This window comes from Papio anubis, chromosome 11, assembly GCF_008728515.1.
Source record: "Papio anubis isolate 15944 chromosome 11, Panubis1.0, whole genome shotgun sequence".
In the NCBI taxonomy this organism is placed as follows: Eukaryota; Metazoa; Chordata; class Mammalia; order Primates; family Cercopithecidae; genus Papio; species Papio anubis.
In genome coordinates this window covers 119,928,168-119,947,563 of record NC_044986.1, presented here as the reverse complement: position 1 = coordinate 119,947,563, position 19,396 = coordinate 119,928,168, and the positions used below count along the sequence as shown (strand labels likewise).

At 55.7% G+C, this 19,396-nt stretch overlaps 1 protein-coding gene and 1 long non-coding RNA gene across 13 annotated transcripts in view; one reads left to right on the top strand and one right to left on the bottom strand.

The window, feature by feature from the left end:
- Positions 1–19,396, top strand: part of PFKFB3 (6-phosphofructo-2-kinase/fructose-2,6-biphosphatase 3) — a 306,098-nt gene that overhangs the window by 56,036 nt on the left and 230,666 nt on the right. For 9 of the 12 annotated variants that reach the window (XR_004177109.1, XR_004177108.1, XM_031652536.1 and 6 more), the window contains exons 1-11: positions 1,837–2,295; positions 9,984–10,109; positions 11,595–11,691; positions 12,468–12,534; positions 13,049–13,123; positions 13,492–13,548; positions 15,925–16,049; positions 17,027–17,234; positions 17,732–17,878; positions 17,972–18,076; positions 19,184–19,313. Coding sequence is in view for 10 of the 12 variants with exons in the window: in XM_031652536.1 (XP_031508396.1) it covers positions 2,220–2,295; positions 9,984–10,109; positions 11,595–11,691; positions 12,468–12,534; positions 13,049–13,123; positions 13,492–13,548; positions 15,925–16,049; positions 17,027–17,234; positions 17,732–17,878; positions 17,972–18,076; positions 19,184–19,313 (1,213 nt within the window). In the remaining 2 variants the exon portion in view is untranslated. Of the gene's footprint in view, positions 1–1,836; positions 2,296–9,983; positions 10,110–11,594; positions 11,692–12,467; positions 12,535–13,048; positions 13,124–13,491; positions 13,549–15,924; positions 16,050–17,026; positions 17,235–17,731; positions 17,879–17,971; positions 18,077–19,183; positions 19,314–19,396 lie in introns of those variants that run through there. The other 3 variants (XM_031652537.1, XM_031652532.1, XM_031652531.1) reach the window with 2 other exon arrangements.
- Positions 1,061–1,678, bottom strand: LOC110744071. Its single transcript, XR_004177110.1, has 2 exons — positions 1,424–1,678; positions 1,061–1,291 (listed from the first exon to the last, which is right to left on the bottom strand). It is a non-coding gene; the product is annotated as an uncharacterized LOC110744071 (long non-coding RNA).

The window sequence follows — 19,396 nt, the reverse complement described above, 5'->3', positions numbered from 1 at the left end:
CCCCCTGGTCCGCTTGCCTGGCCTGTAGGTGTGCAAAATTGGTGGGCAAGCAGCGGGCGCTCAGGTGCACCGTCATTCCCCAGGAATCGCGGGCGCTCTTTGCAGGGGTGCAGCCGCTCTTCCCGCGCGCAGCCTGCAGCCCTCCCCGATCCCCCCGAACCCCAGGGCGGGGACTCGTCCCGGTGGCGCGGGCGCTCGCTGCCTGCTGTTTTCCTCTTCGGGTCAGCTTTTATTTCAGGAGTGGAGTGGGACTCTCCCCTGGGCGTTTAGGGTGTCGCCTCTGGCATGTGCTCCCACTGCAGAAAACAAGTCTAAATGCAACGCATCGGGTTTCTGAACAGCCGCCAGAGCGCGGAAACCAGACCGTCAGCAAAGCTGTCGCGGGAACAGGGGCTCTGAGAGGGCGGCGCGGGGGGCGGGGTGCCGGAGTGGGGGTCGAGGCGGGGGGTTGGGGGTGGGGGACGGGGCACAGGCCAGGTGGCAGATGTTGCGCGTTCCGGGGCCCCTCGGCAGGCGGCCGGGCGGGAGGAGTGGAGGCCCGGGTGGGGCGGGCGCGCGGGGCGGGAGCAGCCCTGGTCGCCGCCTGGGCGCGGGCGCCCTCCCTGTGGAGCATGCGGGACGTGAGCGACGTGTGGCAGCCTCTGCGCAGAGTTTTCCGCCGCCGTGTAGATTTCAGCAAGCGCCGCCTTCCCTCCAATCACAGCCCAGCCTCAGCGCCAAGTGTGCACCTCTCTGCAAGGCGGCGCAGAGGTCCTGTACTGAGGCTTCGTTTGCAAAAATTACATCCATGTCGTGCTCCGGTGCAGGCGGCGGTTCCCCACCAAAAGCAGCCCAGATCTTCCCCGCACGCCTCTGACTGACTGCACGACCGTCACAAGTCGCGAGCTGGTGCAAACTGTGAGGGCCGGGAAAGGAGACGGGGCACGCATACACCAAAAAGTGGGGAGGCAGAGCTGCAGGGTGTGCAGGATAATGGAGTTAATGGAGTTAATTTTAGGGGTCTGCATAATAAGGGGCCGCCCCCAAGTTTTCCCGCGACTTCGGTAATGAATTGCAGATCGAAATGGGTCTGGTTTTATTCATTCTTCTACTCGGGGCGATAAAGGTTTATTGAATGGTGTGCATGGTGAGTGTGAAAACCAGATGCCAGCTGCCCCCAGCCCCAGTCCACTTCAGTCCAGCTCCCTGGGGCTTTCCCGCCCCCTCCTCGTGCCCAGCATCGCAGGCCTCTCAAGGTTCCCAGTCTTTGGGCTAGGGCAGGGGGAGCAAGGCTCAGTTCAAGTCCAGGTTTCTAAGGGATTCAGGAAAGTGGACAGGGTGAGGCAGGAGGGTCAGGGAATCTTCCTCTCCGCGGGTGGTCCGGGTCGTGGCGGGGGATGGGCTCACGAGTATTATCAGGGGGCAGCCTGGCCCAAGTCCTTACCTGGACAGCGCCTGCCCCGCAGAGCGTGTTAGGAATGCGGAATATCAGGGCTCCACGGCCCTAAAGGAGCTGCACTGGTAGGATGCACTTTAAGCAACTTCCCAAGGGATTCGGGTCGGGGTCCACGGTCCACACTGGGCAGGACTGCATCGCTGCTCTCCTCCCGGCTAGCACAGTTGAGTTGAGGGGCCGAAATTATTCGGGGAAGCTGCGCCAGACGTCCCGAAGGGACAACGGGACGAGGGGATAACAGCAGCCAGGACCTTCAGCAGGGCTGGGCGGCAGGAGCTGGTGCGCCGCCGTCGCCGGCCCGCAGGGGGAGCCCGCAGGCCGCCTCCCGGCTCGCCCACCCTCCTCCCCACGTGGAAGGGGGCTGGGACCCAAGGAATGCGGCCCGCCCCGAGGCTGACGTGCGCGTCTGCGGCCAGCCCGGATTCTTTAAAAGCCGGCGGTGCGTGGGGCATCCCAGCCGAGCCGGAGAGGAGGCGAGCGGCAGGGCCTGGTGGCGGGAGTGCGGCTGTCACTGCGCCCGAGCATCCCAGAGCTTTCCGAGCGGACGAGCCGGCGGTGCCGGGCATCCCCAGCCTCGCACCCCTCGCAGCACACGTCGAGCCCCGCACCGGCAAGGGTCCAGAACTTAGCCCAAAGCACGTTTCCCCTGGCAGCGCAGGGAACGCCCGGCCGCGCGCCGGCGCACGCCCCCCTCTCCTCCTTTGTTCCGGGGGTCGGCGGCCGCTCTCCTGCCAGCGTCGGGATCTCCGCCCTGGGAAGTGGGCCGTCGGGCACAGCCGCGAAGATGCCGTTGGAACTGACCCAGAGCCGGGTGCAGAAGATCTGGGTGCCCGTGGACCACCGGCCCTCGTTGCCCAGATGTGAGTGCAGCTGCGTGGGGCCGGGCGGCAGGGCGCGCTGCGCTGGGCCGGGCCATTGTGTGGGGCGGCTTTGTGCTGACGCCCCTCTGCGGGGGGCGCGCCCGTGCGGGTCGCGCCGGCGGGGCGGGGCGGAGGCCGCGGGCTGCGCGTCCTCGGCAGGGCGGCGGGGGCGCTGTAGCCCTGTACCGGTGGCTGCCCCGCCGGCCCGGAAACGGCGAGTGCGCCGGGCCGGGCTGCATGCGCCGAGGCAGAGGAACGCGCGCGCCTGGGTAGGCGAGTGAGGGGATCCACATGCTCCGCGATCCCTGTCCTCGACCCCCGTACCGGGCGCCCGCGGCCGGAGCGCAGCCCAAGGACCCGGCCGCTCACGCCTCCACCCCTCTCCACGGTCCGATCTCCTCTCATCCTGTTTCCATCTCCTCATCCCACTTGCTATGCATTCCTGACCCCTCGCTTCACTTAATAACCTATTTCTCTGTCCTGTTTTCTCTTTCGACATGTATGTTTCTGTTTTTCTCTCTGTTTCTACCTCCTTCGTCTCCCACTCTGTGTTTCTTTCTGCTTTTAACTCTTTCTCTCTTCTTCACTCTCTCTTCCGCGCATCTCCAGTGCTGGGGGCGCCAGGAGAGCCACCTTGAGCCACGCCTGTGCCCCAGGCTTTCGGGAGGGTCGGGGGGGTTGGTGAGTGCACAGTTGGCGCTGCTCCACGCGGCCCGGGCGCACGCACTCCCCAGTGCTCGGAATTGGCTGGCAGTGCCCTGCCCCGCCCCGCCCCGCCGGTCTCCCCCTGCCACCCCGCGATCTCTTGGGAGACGGTTACCTCGAGCTCCACCTCAGCTGCGGAGCGCCGCCGCGGAAAAGAGCAGGTGGGCAGCGCAGAGAGGCGACGCTGCCTCTCCAGGTAATGCGCCCTAGCACCCATGGACTGGACAGGGAGCCGCCTGCTGCTGTTTTGCCCAGGTCAGGTCGTAGCCTGAGCAGTGACCGTGGGATCCAGGTGCAAACTCTCCAGGTGGCTTCAGGTTATCCGAAGGCGCGTGAACACAGGCGGCTGGCAGGGTGGCCCGGGTACCACGTTTCTTAGGACGTCCTCCGCGGGACTTGACAGCTCTTCTGGAGCCCTGCCCGATCTGAATCACCGGCCTCATCCAGACTTGCCCCTCTCCCCACACCCACCCCCGTGGTGTGCCCTGGGTGGAGACGTCAGCAGATCCACCCTGCTGGACTTCAGGATTCTGGGGTAGCCCTCAGGAGAGATCTTGTTCCCCCTCTTGGTGAGGTAGCCCGGGACTGGGGGCTGCAGGTGTGTTGCCCAGCCCTGTCAGATGTGCTTGAACTGGCATGGCCCATGGTTCTCTTGTCTTTGTGTAAAACCTGTAAGTGGAGTGGAATGCAGCTCTTAAATCCTCAGGGAGGTTTGGGCAAGGCCAAATGCGGAAACAACTTTTGCATAAAACAAGTATTATATCTATAGCACTTTGTAAACTGTAACGGAGGCTAGTCCCATGTATGTAAATACATGTGATTGTATGCATATGCCCATGGGTCTGGGAGGAGTGTCTCATGTCTTCCAGGGTTCTGAGATGGGTAGGCATCAGCTCAGTTGTGATCTTGAGAAACGTCAGCATGCACCAAGGCGTTCTCCCTCCAGGCTTGGCTCCTGATCCGTTAGACCCCATCAACCTGCACGTCTCCCACGCAGTGAGAGATTTGCCTAAGAATCCCTGTCAGAATCATTCAGAGCTGGAGGGTGGGAGGTTGGCTAAAGCCGAGGGATTAATTCTCTTGTCCCGCCCACTGCTGGCATTCTCCTGTGTGGCTCTGGGGTCTAGTCTCAGACACATTCCTTCTTGCAACAAGATCTGCAACGTGGGTATCACACATCCTTATTTCAGGTGGTGGTGTCTGTCTGTTTATGTAGTCACATTTATCTCTTACTGGAATGGAGGGAAGAAGGTATTTGTATTCGGTATCTTTCCTGACACCTTCCCTAATTCTCTAATGGCATTTGGGACATTGGGTGGGTTTTTCTTTCTTTCTTTTTTTTTGAGATGGTTTTTCACTCTGTCACTGAGGCTGGAGTGCAGTGGTGTGATCTCGGCTCACTGCAACCTCTGCCTCCAGGTTTCAAGCGATTCTCGTGCCTCAGTCCCCCAAGAAGCTGGGGTTACAGGCGTGCGTCACCATGCCCAGCTAATTTTCGTATTTTTTGTAAAGACGGGGTTTCACCATGTTGGCCTGGCTGGTCTCCCGACCTCAAGTGATCCGCCCACCTCAGCCTCCCAAAGTGCTGGGATTATAGGTGTGAGCCACCATGCCCAGCTGGGTGGGTTTTCTTTCTCCTAAACCTGTTGCCATTTTTATAAGGGGCCTTCTCATTGGGGGTCTGCAGCAGAGTCCCCTGAGGTTTATTATTTATTTATTTATTCATTTTTGAGGCGGATTCTCACACTGTCACTCAGGCTGGAGGGCAGTGGTACGATCATAGCTCACTGTAACCACCAACTCCTGGGCTCAAGTGATACTCCCGCCTCAGCCTCTCCAGTAGCCGGAACTTCAAGTGTGCACCACCACACCCGGCTAATTTAAACAATTTTTTTCGTAGAGATGGAGTCTTGCTATGTTGCTCAGGCTGGTCTCGAACTCCTGGCCTCAAGTGATCCTCCCACCTTGGCCTCCCGAAGTGCTGAGGTTACAGGCATGTGCCACCATTCCCAGCCTCCCTGAGGTTTATTGCTGAAGGAGAGTGTCTAGGACACTGCTTTTTATAGACAAAGAACAGTAAAACAACAAAACAAAAACTACTATATCAATAAGCTGCATTATATTCTTGCCTCGGAGGCACATTAACGGGATGCCCTATTGCTACATCAATGTGGTGGTAAATGTTTCTTACAAAACCTGTAGCTTCCTTCGCATGCATCCCGTAACTCCTGCCGACTTATTGAATTTGTGAGTCAGCATAATGGGCAGGAAGTACCTTTTTGACTGGCAAGGTCTGACTTTTCTTTCTGTTCTTCATCACTAAAATTCAAGAGCCTCTGTGTTCTGAGGGATCCTGGGTACTGACTGGCCTAAGTCCTCAGACAGTGCTTGGGACTTGGCATTAAATCAGAAGTTGCCATGATCAGTGGAGCTAATGGGGTATTGATCAGGCCAGTGCAGGGTTGTAAACAACAGGTAAAAGACAGCCTTTTGAAGCACCAAACTTTCTTTTTTGAGACAGGGTCTCACTCTGTCACCCAGGCTGGAGTGCAATGGTGCAATCATGTCTCATTGTAGCCTTGAACTTCTGGGCTCAAGCAGTCCTTCTGCCTCAGCCTTCTGAGTCGCTGGGACTATGGGCATGTGCTGCTGCGCCCAGCTAAGTTTTAAAAATATTTTTGTACAAATGGGGTCTCGCTATGTTGCCCAAGCTGGTCTCGAATTCCTGGCCTCAAGCGATGCCCCCTTGGCCTCCCAAGGTGCTGGGATTACAGGTGTGAGCCACTGTACCTGGCCTTTTTTTTTTTTTTCCTCTTAAATACAGTGAAATGAGACAAACTGCTAGCTTGTCTTTGCTCAGGATTTAGATAGACACCGCAGGAAATTGAGTCTGAAGAAAGGTGGATGTGGTACTCAAATACAGATAGACTTTCATCTCGGTAGGGAGTTACACCGGCTGATGGTGTTCTACCTTAAGGAAGCGGGGTGGGTGATGTCCTAGAGAAATCCCTGCCTCATCCCTGGGTAACCCCTACAGTTTATTTTCTGGGGATGCATTCTGTGTTAGGGTTTGAGTCAGTGGGGGATACAGGCCGTGTGGGCCGCTGCCTGTCTGTCTGCGCACTGCACACCGTTGGAGAGGTTAGTAACTTAATCTAGCTGGGAGAGCAGGAATAGGAACCCAGGGGTGCCAGCCTCTCACTGTCCAGGTGAGGGATTCACCATCCATCTGGCTGCTGCTTTCCATAACTGGCTCCTTGTGTCACTGTATCCCACAGCTGAGTGTTCACCAGCCAGCCTTCAGTTTTCTTTTGACTTCCTGTGTACGTTTAACTGCAGGGAACGGGCCCCAGTAGGCAATCTGCATTGTACACTAATGGTACTGCGGGCTTGTAGACATTGGCCCAAAGGCACTACTCAGCCACGCTGACCCTGTCTTCCCCAAGTAGCCTCTGTCTCACGGGTACCCAGTGCATACACCTGGTACATGTGCCCAGCGAGCGAGCGTGTCGTGAACGTAACAACCTTGCAGAATCGAAGCTCTGTGCTTGGGACTTGGTAACTTTCTGGGAGGATTTGCCCAAGTGGCCATGGTCATAACCACGACAATACTTTGTGCATGAGTCCCCCAGACTCAATTCGGGTGTTTAGTCTGTTACCCAGGGTCTTTACACAGTTGCTTCCTTCCCCTGTAACGCAGTGACATCTGTGTTCCCCCAGGCATGTTTCAATGGGCATATAAAGTCCACATCTAAATACATTTAAGTTTCACAACTTTCAAAACTTTGTGTGTGTGAAAAAGAAGTTAAAATATTAAACATTTACATAAAATGAAATGAGACACACAGTTACTCTTTGGAAAATCTTGTGTTAAACTCTAATTTTTTTGTTGTTTTTTTTGAGACAGAGTTTTGCTCTGTTGCCCAGACTGGAGTGCAGTGGTACAATCTCAGCTCACTGCAACCTCTGCCTCCCGAATGCAAGTGATTCTTCTGCCTCAGCAGATGGGATTACAGGTGCCTGCAACTGAGCCTGGCTAATTTTTGTATTTTCAGTAGAGACGGAGTTTTGCCATGTTGGCCAGGCTGGTTTCGAACTCCTGACCTCAGGTGGTCTGCTCTCCTCTGCTGCCCAAAGTGGTGGGAGACCATGCCCAGCCAATACCTATCTTTTCTAATCACTGTGTCTTGCCAGGGAGGGTGATGAGACAGGTGGGGGTGTCTCCTTTTTGGTGCTAAAAAGGCCCATTGAGAAGAGAAGAAGAAACTGAGGGTCACAGAATGGGAAACATGAGGTGTGCTATGAGGTTTTAAAAGGGGCTGGGGTTGGAAAGTAAGACTCAAAGATTTAGTGAGGATTTGTGATTACCTCCTCTGTCCAAGACAGTGGTGGGTGTCCGAAGGGAGGGACAGCTGCAAACACCTCTGGCGCCCTCTCTCTGAATCTCACTGTACGAGAAACCAGCGCATAGGCACAATGGCTCTGCTTTGCCAAGAAGGGACGGGCGGTTTATTTGGGTTTGAAATCCAGTCTGAACTTCTGCCCTATGGTGTTTACTCTGCTGTCTTTATTGTTGTTGTTTTTCCCTCCCTAAATGTCTACTGCCAGAGGATATTTGTTCCTATGATTAATGTGTAGACATAATCCTCTATTGGATAAATCAATCAGCCTCTGCTTCCTTGGCGTGGTTCTGACAGAGATATTCTGCACATGTGCACAGCTGAAAGTATGTGTGTGCATCGGTCTCTGCATATCTGGGTGTCCTTAGGAGCAGCGGTGCGGTGGGGACACCGGGTAGGACCAGGAGGGCCCCTTGGCCTGGGGGAGGAGTCAGTGGATGGGTATTGTTTCCAAGGAGTTGCTGCTACTTTTCTGATGTGGCAGCTACAGCTGCCAGAATGACCCTGGGCACAGTGGGGTGTGCCTCACTGGCTTTCAGGGAGGCCACCATCTCTCTGTGTGCTCCTGGGGACACAAGAAAGCCCCTGGGTGCTTTGTGCTTGTTTGTTCCACTTACGTGCTCAGGATGCCCGGCTCACCCTGGGCAATGAAAAGCGTCTGTTTTCAAGGAACTGTTTGTTCTAGGTCACTGGACACCAAGGGCATGCCAGCCCAGGGCTCTTAGCATCTCCTGAGCGTCTCCACATCCGCAGATAGCCTGTCTGTCTCCTCACTCTGCCTGCTGAGAAGGCCACTAATGGTCTCCAAATAGCGTGGAGGGGACCAAGACCCGACATTTCATGCCTGCCTCCCCGTCCCCGCCTCCAGGCCTAGGAGCAGATCCTGGACCTTGACTCCAGTCTGGAGCCCTGTGGGGGGATCCGGCTGACAGAGGGGCTTCTTCCCTGAGCCACTGCCCATCTGAGGGCGGGCGGCTTCCACAGCCTAAGCCTGCTCACTTCGGACATCAGGGCTTCTGTCCAGTCTGACGTCTGCCTGGTTCTGTGTGCAGCTTTCAGAGGTTTTCCTGCAGGCCATGCGGGCTGTGTCTGGGGGTGGTGAGGACAGCCAGGCTGACCACGTGGCAGTGGGCGCTGGGCAGTGCCGCCCAGGCGGGAGCTGGCGGGTATCATCTGGCCCTGGAGCTTGCATGTCGGCAGGATGCGGGAGTTGCCTGAGACTCTCGGGGCCAGGCGATAGCCGGGAAGATACTCGGTCCTTGGCTTCCAGAGCAGGGGCTTCTGGCTGCTTTCTGAGAAACCCAGCAAAACCCCGCTCCCTGCTGTGTTGTCTTACTGAGATGCCGAGACCGTTGTGTAGCCGTGGAAGCCAGGAGGGCGCTGGCGGGCAAGAGCATATCCAGGTTTCCTGGAGACAGCTGCGGCCCCTGCCTGAGGCTTCGTACCGTCCCTTCCCTCGGCAGTACCCCAGCGTTCATCCGAGCCTGGCACCAGAAGAGGGGGTCAGACAGGGCGAGAGGCTCAGGCGTGGAGGATTTACCTGTCCACTGGGGTAATTTTAGCATTCTGCCTCCCTGACCTACTTTCATTTGATAAACTCTTTTCATTTTCTTCTAATTTTTTTTTTTAAATTAATTTTTTTGTAGAGACAGGGTCTTGCTATGTTGCTCAGGCTGGTCTCAAACTCATGGTCTCAAGTGATCCTCTTGCCTCGGCTTCCCACAGTACTGGGATTACGGGCATGAGCCACCGTGCCTGGCTGTAAACTCCTACTTTTAGAAATTACGTTTTTAAAGATTTTTGTTTTTTAGAAATGCTGCCCATACCTCCTATGTGGAGGTTCGGGTATTGATGGTGGGCCTCTCTGTCTCTTGACCCCGGGGCCCCAGACCCCTGCTCTGTCCCCTTGTTGTGTTGGAATCCACCCTCTCGACTATGAGCCCCACCCTCCCTGGCGAGAGCAGTCCTTTCCTCCCACCCGCAGGGGCATTTCCACTTCCACTGTGGTGTCAGTCACTGGTTCCCTGCTGGGTTTGTGTGTATCAGCTCGGGAATTTGGTGTTGGGACTGTCTTTGCCAAGTAGAACCTAAAGGCAGGATTGAGGGACAGGGAGTGGCTGGGGGGCTGTGGCCACTAGGGTTGCCTGGTCCCTCTCTGGTACAATGCCAGGGACTGCAGGATGGGGAGATGAAATGAAAATTTCAGTGAATGCTGGGTGTGGTGGCTATGCCTGTAATCCCAGCACTCTGGGAGGATTGTTTGAGACCAGGAGTTCGAGACCAGCCTGGGCAACACAGCGAGATCCCATCTTTACAAAGATAAAAAAAATTAGCCAGGGATGGTGGTGTGCACACTTGTAGTCCCAGCTATTGGGGAAGCTAAGACCAGAGGATTGTTTAAGTCCAGAGGTTCGAGGCGGAAGTAACCTCTGGTGGCCATTGCACTCCAGCCTGGGCAACAGAGTGAGACCCTGTCTCAAAAACATTTTTGGTGAAATTCTTCAGGGTTATTGTTGGGCGTGGCCTCTGCTCCTCTTCTCCGGTCCCTTGGTCCATGACACACCCTCTTGCTTGTTTTTCCAGCCTGTGGGCCAAAGCTGACCAACTCCCCCACCGTCATCGTCATGGTGGGCCTCCCCGCCAGGGGCAAGACCTACATCTCCAAGAAGCTGACTCGCTACCTCAACTGGATTGGCGTCCCCACAAAAGGTGAGGCTGGGTCTTGAGGCCAGTCCCCTGCAAATGCAAAAACTTGACCTTCCAGCTCAGTTACTAGTTTCACAGGCAGGACCACCCCTGGGCACATCTGTCCCCTGGTCGGGGAGTCTGATCCTGCCTCCCGTGCAGCTGGGTCCTCCTCCACACTGTGTGTACACCCTTCTTCTGTTGGGGTTTTTTCCTCATTGGCCATTCTCTTTCCCACTCCCCTAAATCCTGCCCTGACTCAAATTTCACCTCCTTCAAAACCATCTCCGGGCCACCTCAGTCCTTTACATTCCTGTGGCACTCAGTTCTAGCTAACATTCCTCTGCTGATGGCCCTAAGCACTGCATACCATAGATGAAGGGACTTCAACCCCCGGGCTGTGGACTGCTATGTGAGTGGCCTGTTAGGAACCGGGCTCCAGGAAGTGAGTGGCAGTGAGTAAGCATTGCCACCTGAGCTCCTCCTCCTGTGTGATCAGCGGCGGCATTAGATTCTCATAGGAGTGAACCCTATTGTGAACTGGGCATGTGAGGGATCTAGGTTGTGTGCCACTTATGATAATCTAATGCCTGATGATCTGAGGTGGAACAGTTTCATCCCAAAGCCATACACCCACAGCCCCTCCCTGTCCATGGAAAAACTGTCTTCCACGAAAGGGGTCCCTGGTGCCCAAAAGGATGGGGACCGCTGTTGTAGATGATGCGTTTAAGAATCTCTGCTTGGTCTTCCCAACTAGATGGTGCACATCTTGTGGATAGGTGGATAGGCACTGTTGTTGTTTTTTAAATTTTATTTTAGATTAGGGGTACATGTGCCTCTTTGTTACTTGAGTATATTGCATATTGATGGGGATTGGGCTTCTAGTGAACTGTTACCCAGATAGTGAACATTGTACCCAACTGGTTATTTTTTAACCCTTGCTCATCTCCCACCTGCCCCTCTTTTGAGGGCATGGTTTTTGTGTTTACCATCCCCACTGTGCCCAGCTCAGTGCCCAGGAACCATGGAACACACTCCCCTGGCCCTGGCCCTGGCGGCTGCACCAGCAGAAGGGCTGACCTAGATCTGGCAGTGGGTGTGACCCCACTCACTTTCTGATACCATTGGTGGAAATGTGTTGTCCCTATTTTTGCTAGACTTGGGGCCTCCCCCAACCCATCTTCACAGTGTCAGTCTCTGGTTTAGGATATCGTGAGACTGGGATGAGACTGGGATTGTAGACTTGGCTGGAGGGGACAGCGCTGCAGAGCATGTGGCAGGGGCATTGCAGCTGGACTGGGGAAGCCGGGCTGCCTGTGGCCTGCTGTCCTCAGGAGTTGAGGGTAGCGCAGGACTGGGTGCCGGCATTGCTTCCATGTTGTATCATCTCATTCAGTCGGCGTGGTTGGCTGGGTGGCTCTGCCTTTGGTCGATCCCACGATCCCAGTGTGAGTTGGCCCCTTCCTCCTGCTCAATCATCCAGACTGTTCTCCTCTTTCCGGTCCACAGTGTTCAACGTCGGGGAATATCGCCGGGAGGCTGTGAAGCAGTACAGCTCCTACAACTTCTTCCGCCCAGACAATGAGGAAGCCATGAAAGTCCGGAAGTAAGGCTGGGCCGGGGGAGTAAGGCTGGGCCGGGGGAGTAAGGCTGGGCCGCGGGAGTAAGGCTGGGCCGGGGGAGTAAGGCTGGGCCGGGGGAGTAAGGCTGGGCTGCTGGCTTCAGCTTGCTTTGTTCTGAGCCAGGCTCTGTAGGAGGCAGAGAAAGCCAGCCTGCGGGGTGGCTCCTGTTGGTGGCCTTCAGGGCTGTGCAGTGTGGGAGCAAGCCCCCCTGCCCCTCTGAGGTTGCTCTCATCTGTTCCCTGAGGGTCTCACTGAGCTGACCCTCACTGGGACAGCCGCAGAAGCACCCTCACTGAGAATTAACAAGTCCTGTTTGCCGAGAGTGTCTGTTTATGTTTGGAAAGGATTTCTTGTTAAGTGCGAGTTGATTGTGAAACCCCAGTGCAAGGGTGTTTGGCCTCGGCTGCATGGGCTGGAGTCTCCTGGGGGATGCTAAAACCCCTGATGCCAGGCCCCACCCCAGACCAGTTAGCGCAACTCTGTGGGTGGCTCTGGGCAGCCATTTCTTAGCAGTTCCCCAGGAGTGGTTCCCGTGTGCAGCCTGGCGCCAGCACCACCTCCCGAGGGTGCCTGAAGCCACCTGTGCAGGGCCCCAGGTTGGTAGCCTCTGGGCCTGAGGGGTGCTGGCCAGCCTGCCCAGTGCTGAGCAGTGTAGAATGGAACCACCAGTTACTCTGCCTGTCGGGGTGCGTCGGGGGTTTCTTGGGCTGCCCCAGCGGATGCACTAGCGCTGACATTTGGCATTTCTTGTGCATTCCAGGCAGTGTGCCTTAGCTGCCTTGAGAGATGTCAAAAGCTACCTGGCGAAAGAAGGGGGACAAATTGCGGTAAGTCCAGGGAATGTAGCCGGCTCAGTGTCCAGTCCCACCCAGGAGGGTGTCCTCACTGGCCTGGGGTGTACCGAGACCCGTGCCTCTGGCCCTGAGGGTGGAGGAAAGCAGGGGACCAGGGCAGCCCAGTGGCTCAGGAAAGCGGATGTGGGATGGACTCAGGGACCCACACCCTCTGCGGCCAGTCCCCCACCTCCAGGGCGGGCAGGACCTGGGTGGCCCACAGGACCACTGGCCCTTCCTTGTACACTGTCCCATTGCACGTTACTGTTTTGCTTGTTTGCTTTTGGGGTATTCCCCCCATGCTATCACCCCTGAGTGCTGTTGGTAGTTGGGGGAGGCCTGCCCCGTGGGTGCACCCTGGAGAGGACTGTGGGCAGGCACCAGCTCCCCTGAAGCGCTTTTGGGGCTTATTGCTGGAGATGATGGGCCTGGCATCCTTGCTGTTCTGGTAAACGTTGTTAAACTCAAACTTAGAGTCTTCTTCTTGGCCCTTTGCTCTCCACATCAGGTTTTCGATGCCACCAATACGACCAGAGAGAGGAGACACATGATCCTTCATTTTGCCAAAGAAAATGACTTTAAGGTGAGCTGAGCGTCTTGTGTTGTGCGAGAGGGCTCGGGAGACAGGAAAAGGCCTCAGGAAGCAGCCGGAGTCCTGCTTGGTCCTTCCCCTCCTGCTGCCCATGTTCCTGAGTCTGCTCAGTCCCTCCTCTCCTGCTGCCCACGTTTTGCGGCCTTAAATTAGGGCCTTTGTGTGGTAGGGCTCTTGGGGGCCGTGGGGTGTTCCAGAGGGGTGGTGGCGGGAGGCGGCAGTAAGGAGGTGGCCTTTCCTGTCTGTGGGAGTTGGTGGGTGGCGTGCTTCCACCTTGTCCGGACGATGACATCGCAGTGATGGCAAGGTTGGTCCTTCATGGTGTTTGTTTTCTAATATCCCCACCTCACTTCCGCCAGGCATTTTTCATCGAGTCCGTGTGTGACGACCCTACAGTTGTGGCCTCCAATATCATGGTAAGACAGCCGGGAACCCCAGGCTCCTGCAGCAGTGTAGACCACAAGGACATTTGCAGTCTGAGGAAGTGGGGGACTGGTTCCGGCTCGGAAGCGCAGCTGAGCGCTTAGGACGAGCAGCCCCCAGTTGGCTGTTGATTGGGAGGTCAGACCTACAGAGCCGTTTTTAACCCAGAGACGTGTCCTGTGAGGGACTAGCTCCATCTAGGGCAGTGGGCAGGCTTGGATGGGAAGTAGGAAATAATTCAGGGAGACAGGTGTAGTTTCTGTTGGTGGCAGGAGACTGACAGCTAGTGGTGATGGGGCTGCCGGGGCAGAGGGCATCTTATTGCCCCCAGCGGGACAGGAGGCAGCAGCGGGTCGCTTGCTTTGACGGCTCCGGGAGGTAAGAATGCTTGGGCAGTGGCAAGAGTCCGTAGGGCTCAGCAGCCCCCTAAGTTTGGGAGGTAAGACTGTCTTCCTGCCGATGCATCTCGTGAACCTGCCACGAACCCTCCTGTCTGTGCTGTGCACGGGAGCTTGCCCAGATAAATTGAGGGCACTTGGCATCATAACTTGATGAATTTCTCCAGGGTTGCCACTTGATAGCAATATATATAAACAGGAATTGTTACTATGGAGACTTACTACAGGCCGCCACCCTGTGTTGGAGACAATTTTCAGCTTAAACATATTAGAATATGACAATTCTATAAAGAAAAGCAATTCTGAAAACGTGCACTGGGACGCTGTGGTGTTGGCGTCTTTGCATCTTTAGAGGGGATGCTAAGCATGTGTTAGCCCCGGTGGTGGACGTATTTCTAGATATCTTTAGGAAATGAATTCCTGTTTCAGGAAGGGCTATTTGAATTGTGAAAAGTCAGTTTAGATTTGTCCAGTGGGTGCAAAGGAGGAGGCTCAGAGTACGAGGAAATCACCTCAACAGAGGGTTTGCCACCTTTCTTGGGCTCGGCACTCCTCGTTCCCCTCGGTTGACAGCAGGGTGCAGCCGTGAAGTCATTTTTCCCAGTGAGCGGTCACCGATGTGCTTAGCAAGGAGTTTAGCATTTGTCTGGTTGTCCACTAACAGATAATCATTTGCCCCAACCCGCCGTGTTCAGAAATCTCTTTCTGATGAAATCTCAAAGCAGCTTTGTAGATCCAGGCATTTGTGAACTTAGATTTTTTTTTTAAATTGTGGTAAAATATACATAATGTAAAGTTTACCATCTTAACCATTCTATTTATTTATTTATTTATTTATTTATTTATTTATTGAGATGGAGTCTCCTGTTGCCCAGGATGGAATGCAGTGGTGTGATCTTGGCTCACTGTAACCTCTGCCTCCTGTGTTCAAGCATTTCTCCTGCCTCAGCCTCCTGAGTAGCTGGGATAACAGACGTGTGCCACCATGCCCGGCTAATTTTTTTGTATTTTTAGAGGAGACAGAGGTTTCACCATGTTGGCCAGGCTGGTCTCAAACTCCTGACCTCAAGTGATCTGCCCGCCTTGGCCTCCCAAAGTGCTGGGATTACAGGCATGAGCCACCAAACCCCGCCATCTTAGCCGTTTTTTAAATGCGCAGTTCAGCAGCAAATTATATTCGCATTGTTGGGCAACCGCCACACACTATCCCCAGGACTTTCTCATCTTCCCTAGCTGAAACTCTGTGCCAGGACAGAGACACAACTGCCCACTGACTCGAGTCTTTGAAGAGTGGCTGCCTCTCAGTGACAGCAGTGGTTGATGAGAAAAAGAGCCCAGGCATTCAGAAATGCTGTTTCCCTAAAATCCACCTGGTTTCTGGGGCCTGTGCCACCATGGGTGTTGGTAGACCTGTGTTGTTGCCTGGGAGAGCGAGCCCTGCAAAGGAGCAGGCACAGCCCTAGTTGGAGAAGCAGTTAACCACAGACTGGTCACACTGGGGCTGCCTCGGGTGGTGGGGGGGTGGAGGAGAAGCCACACAAGGCCAGAGGCATCTCTGGGAACTCCTGAGCGCACCTTAGAACCAGCAGCCTCCTCCCGGCGCGGGGAGCATTGCGGGTGCCCACGTGGAGCTCGGTTGAGTTCAGCGCCAGGCTGTCTGGCGGTGACTCCAGCACGGGACAGATCCTGACTTGCTGGAGCATTCAGAGGTGTTCTTTATGGAATCCCCGTGGGTTTCCTGTCTCTGTCCTTCCGGCTGCAGTTCTCCATCTCCCCAGGGAATCCTCCCCATGTAACATCAGGCTGTGACTCAGCCCCCAGGATCTTTTTCCCTTTCTCTTACATGCTGGGCTGGCTCATCTTTGTACTGAGGCTTCTGTGCGCTCCCCTTTTGAAAGCCCCAAATCCTGCTTAATCTCGGCAGAAAGCCTTCCCGCGTGATTCATCAGCCGCCCCTTTGTGGTGTTGCAGGAAGTTAAAATCTCCAGCCCGGATTACAAAGACTGCAACTCCGCAGAAGCCATGGACGACTTCATGAAGAGGATCAGTTGCTATGAAGCCAGCTACCAGCCCCTGGACCCCGACAAATGCGACAGGTGATTCCCATGGCTGGCCGTCTCCGCAGACCCACATGAGAGTTCTTATTGCATTCTTGATGTTCCCACAAAGCATTTGCTCCTGGATACCTTAAAAACAAAATTTTTTTTTAAGACAGTTTTTTTTGTAGAGATGAGGTCTCGCTATGGTGCCCTGGCTGGTCTTGAACTCCTGGCCTCAGGTGATTCACACACAGCTGCTGGATACCTTTATCAATTCTCTTTGAAAATATCTTTTAAAAACAATCCTTGATGACAAACCATATTCAGTGGGAATATTTTGAACACTGTAGAAGTACAGGAAGTCAACATAGAGTTAAGGCTGATCTTGCTACTGTCCCTCTGATAGTTCCTTTCTTTTTTCTTTCCTTTACTTTCTTTCCATTTATTTATTTACTTATTTACTTACTTACTTACTTATTACTTGCTTATTTGCTTAGAGACAGGGTCTCTCAGGCTGGAGTGTGGTGGCATGATCATAGCTCACTGCAGGTTCAAACTTCTGGGCTCAAGTAATCCTACTGCCTCAGCCTCCTGAGTAGCTGGGACTACAGGTGTGGGTGTCCACGCCCAGCTAATTTTTTTTTTCTTTAGTAGAGATGAGGTCTTGCTATGTTGCCCAGGCTGGTCTTGAACTCCTAGACTCAAGCAATCCTCTTGCCTCAGCCTCCCAAAGTGCTGGGATTATAGGCATGAGCCACGCATAGGCCCCTTTCTTTTTATCTCCATTTTCTTTATTTTTTCTCCCCCTTTTCTGGGAGGCAAGCCAGTCTCACAGCCAGACGCCAGCTGTGGGAGTTGTCGCACGCACATGCTCTGCCCCTTAGAAGGATTCGGTCTGTGCTCTGGAGGGGCCTACAGTCCTGCCTTGCTGTTCCCTGGGGAACGCATCTTCTGGAGACCGGCCGGGCCAGGCCGGGTGCGTCCTGCTGTGGGCAGTGGCCTGAGCTGTGGTCCTTGGTGGGGTCTCTCTGCAGGGACTTGTCGCTGATCAAGGTGATTGACGTGGGCCGGAGGTTCCTGGTGAACCGGGTGCAGGACCACATCCAGAGCCGCATCGTGTACTACCTGATGAACATCCACGTGCAGCCGCGCACCATCTACCTGTGCCGGCACGGCGAGAACGAGCACAACCTCCAGGGCCGCATCGGGGGCGACTCGGGCCTGTCCAGCCGGGGCAAGAAGGTGCGGGGTGTGCTGCGGCCTGGGCCGTTCTGGCTGCAGGGCGGTTGCAGGGTCTGCAGGGTGGGCGGGGAGGTGTGCGCTGCTGCTGCTGCTACTTGGTATGCCTGCTGTGTGTGTTATCTGTGTGTGCCTGCGTGTCGCTATGCATATCTGTGTGCATCTCTGTGTGTGTGTGTGTCTATGCCTATCCATGTGGCTTGGTGTGTGTGTGTGTCTTTGTGTTACTTTGTATGTATGTGTGTATTTGTGTGTGGTGTGTGTATCTCTGCACATGTGTGTGATGTGTGAGCAATTGTGCACTAGGAAGGGGAGGGGCAGGAAGAGCTGAGGCTGGTCTCTGGGGAGGGTGTGTGCTACTGTGGCTGTCCAAGTGGCCTGGGGCCCCCACGGTGTAAGCAGGTAGTGCACAGCCCCACGTGGGCTGCCTGCTCCAGCCCCTGGCTCTTGGAGGAGCTTCGGGCATCTGGAATGAGTGGCCCCTCTCCACCACCTCTCAGTTTGCCAGCGCCCTGAGCAAGTTCGTGGAGGAGCAAAACCTGAAGGACCTGCGCGTGTGGACCAGCCAGCTGAAGAGCACCATCCAGACGGCCGAGGCGCTGCGGCTGCCGTATGAGCAGTGGAAGGCGCTCAATGAGATCGACGCGGTGAGTCCCGGGAGGCGGGCATGGGATGGCTTCCCAAGAGGCCCTAGACACCCCTGTGGTTTGTTCCCCTGAGTGACCACTGTGTCCCCACAGGGCGTCTGTGAGGAGCTGACCTACGAGGAGATCAGGGACACCTACCCTGAGGAGTACGCGCTGCGGGAGCAGGACAAGTACTACTACCGCTACCCCACCGGCGAGGTGAGCGCAGGCCGGGGCGGGCTGAGGGACCCCAGCGCACACGGCCACTGCTGTGCAGGGCTGGGCCACCCCTCCAGGGAGTTCGCTTCCGTGTGGGTTCTGGGGGCTCCTACACCCTCCACCTCGGAATTGAGTCCCCCCAAACTGAACCTTCTAACAGCCTGGGGAGAAGTGCATTTTCCCATAAGCAGAAATGAGATATTTTTCCCTAGGGACCTAGAACCGTGTGGGAGAGGAGGAAGGTGGTGTGTGATGGTCTACTGGGCAGGGTGGTGGGCAGGCTGGCAGGAGGGGTGGCTCTACATCCCCTGGGCAGCATCTGTGCCTCCCCAAGCACGGTGCCCGGGTGGCTGTGGCTGAGGATGTTGCTGCCTCCTCTACAGATGGGATCCTCCTAGGCCGGGTGTGTCCTCCTTGCCTGGGTGTGTCCTCCCTGCTCGTGCCCTGCTGAGCAGTGTCGTGCCTCACGCCTCTGTGCCCTACTGTCCTCTGGCCTCAGACCGGGCCTTACACACCGGGGCCCTGGTTAGCACAGCAGAGAGCCTTTTCTGGTCTTTTTCTAAAGTCACAGCCCTTATGCTGCTTTTTACATTTTTAAATTGATAGAAAATACACATCACATAAAATGGACCATTTTCATCAGGTTAAAGTTATGATCTAGTGCATTTTAGCGTACTCACAGTGCCGTGCAGCCATCACCACATACTCCAGGCCTTTCCCTCGCTGCACAAAGAAACCCAGATCTGTTAGCAGCCGCTCCCGCCTGCCCCACCCAGCCCCGGCACCGGCCCGTCTGCTTCCTGCATCTGGATCTGCCTATTCTGGGCATTCCATGTAAATAGAATCAGATGCCACGCATGCCTTTGGGCCCGGTTCTTTCACACAGCATTGGGTTTTCCAGGTTCCCCCGTGTGGGAGCGGGGGAGGGCTTCACTCTGTTGATGGCTGAGCAGTAGTCCACGTTAAACCCTGCGGCTTCTCAACCACTGCTGATGATGGGTGATTGATTTTACATGGCTCTCTGGCCGGTCTGATGCAGGCCATGGCCAGCGGCAGAGCCCCTCCCTAGTGCCCTGAGCTCACGTGGGCCCGGCCCTCTGTGCTCAGTCCTACCAGGACCTGGTCCAGCGCCTGGAGCCGGTGATCATGGAGCTGGAGCGGCAGGAGAACGTGCTGGTCATCTGCCACCAGGCCGTCCTGCGCTGCCTGCTGGCCTACTTCCTGGATAAGAGCGCAGGTACCTCGGGCAGGCCGCGGTCCCGGGATGGAGGGAGGAGGGGACTGGCACTCGAGGGGTCAGCCGCAGACCTGCCGTGGCCT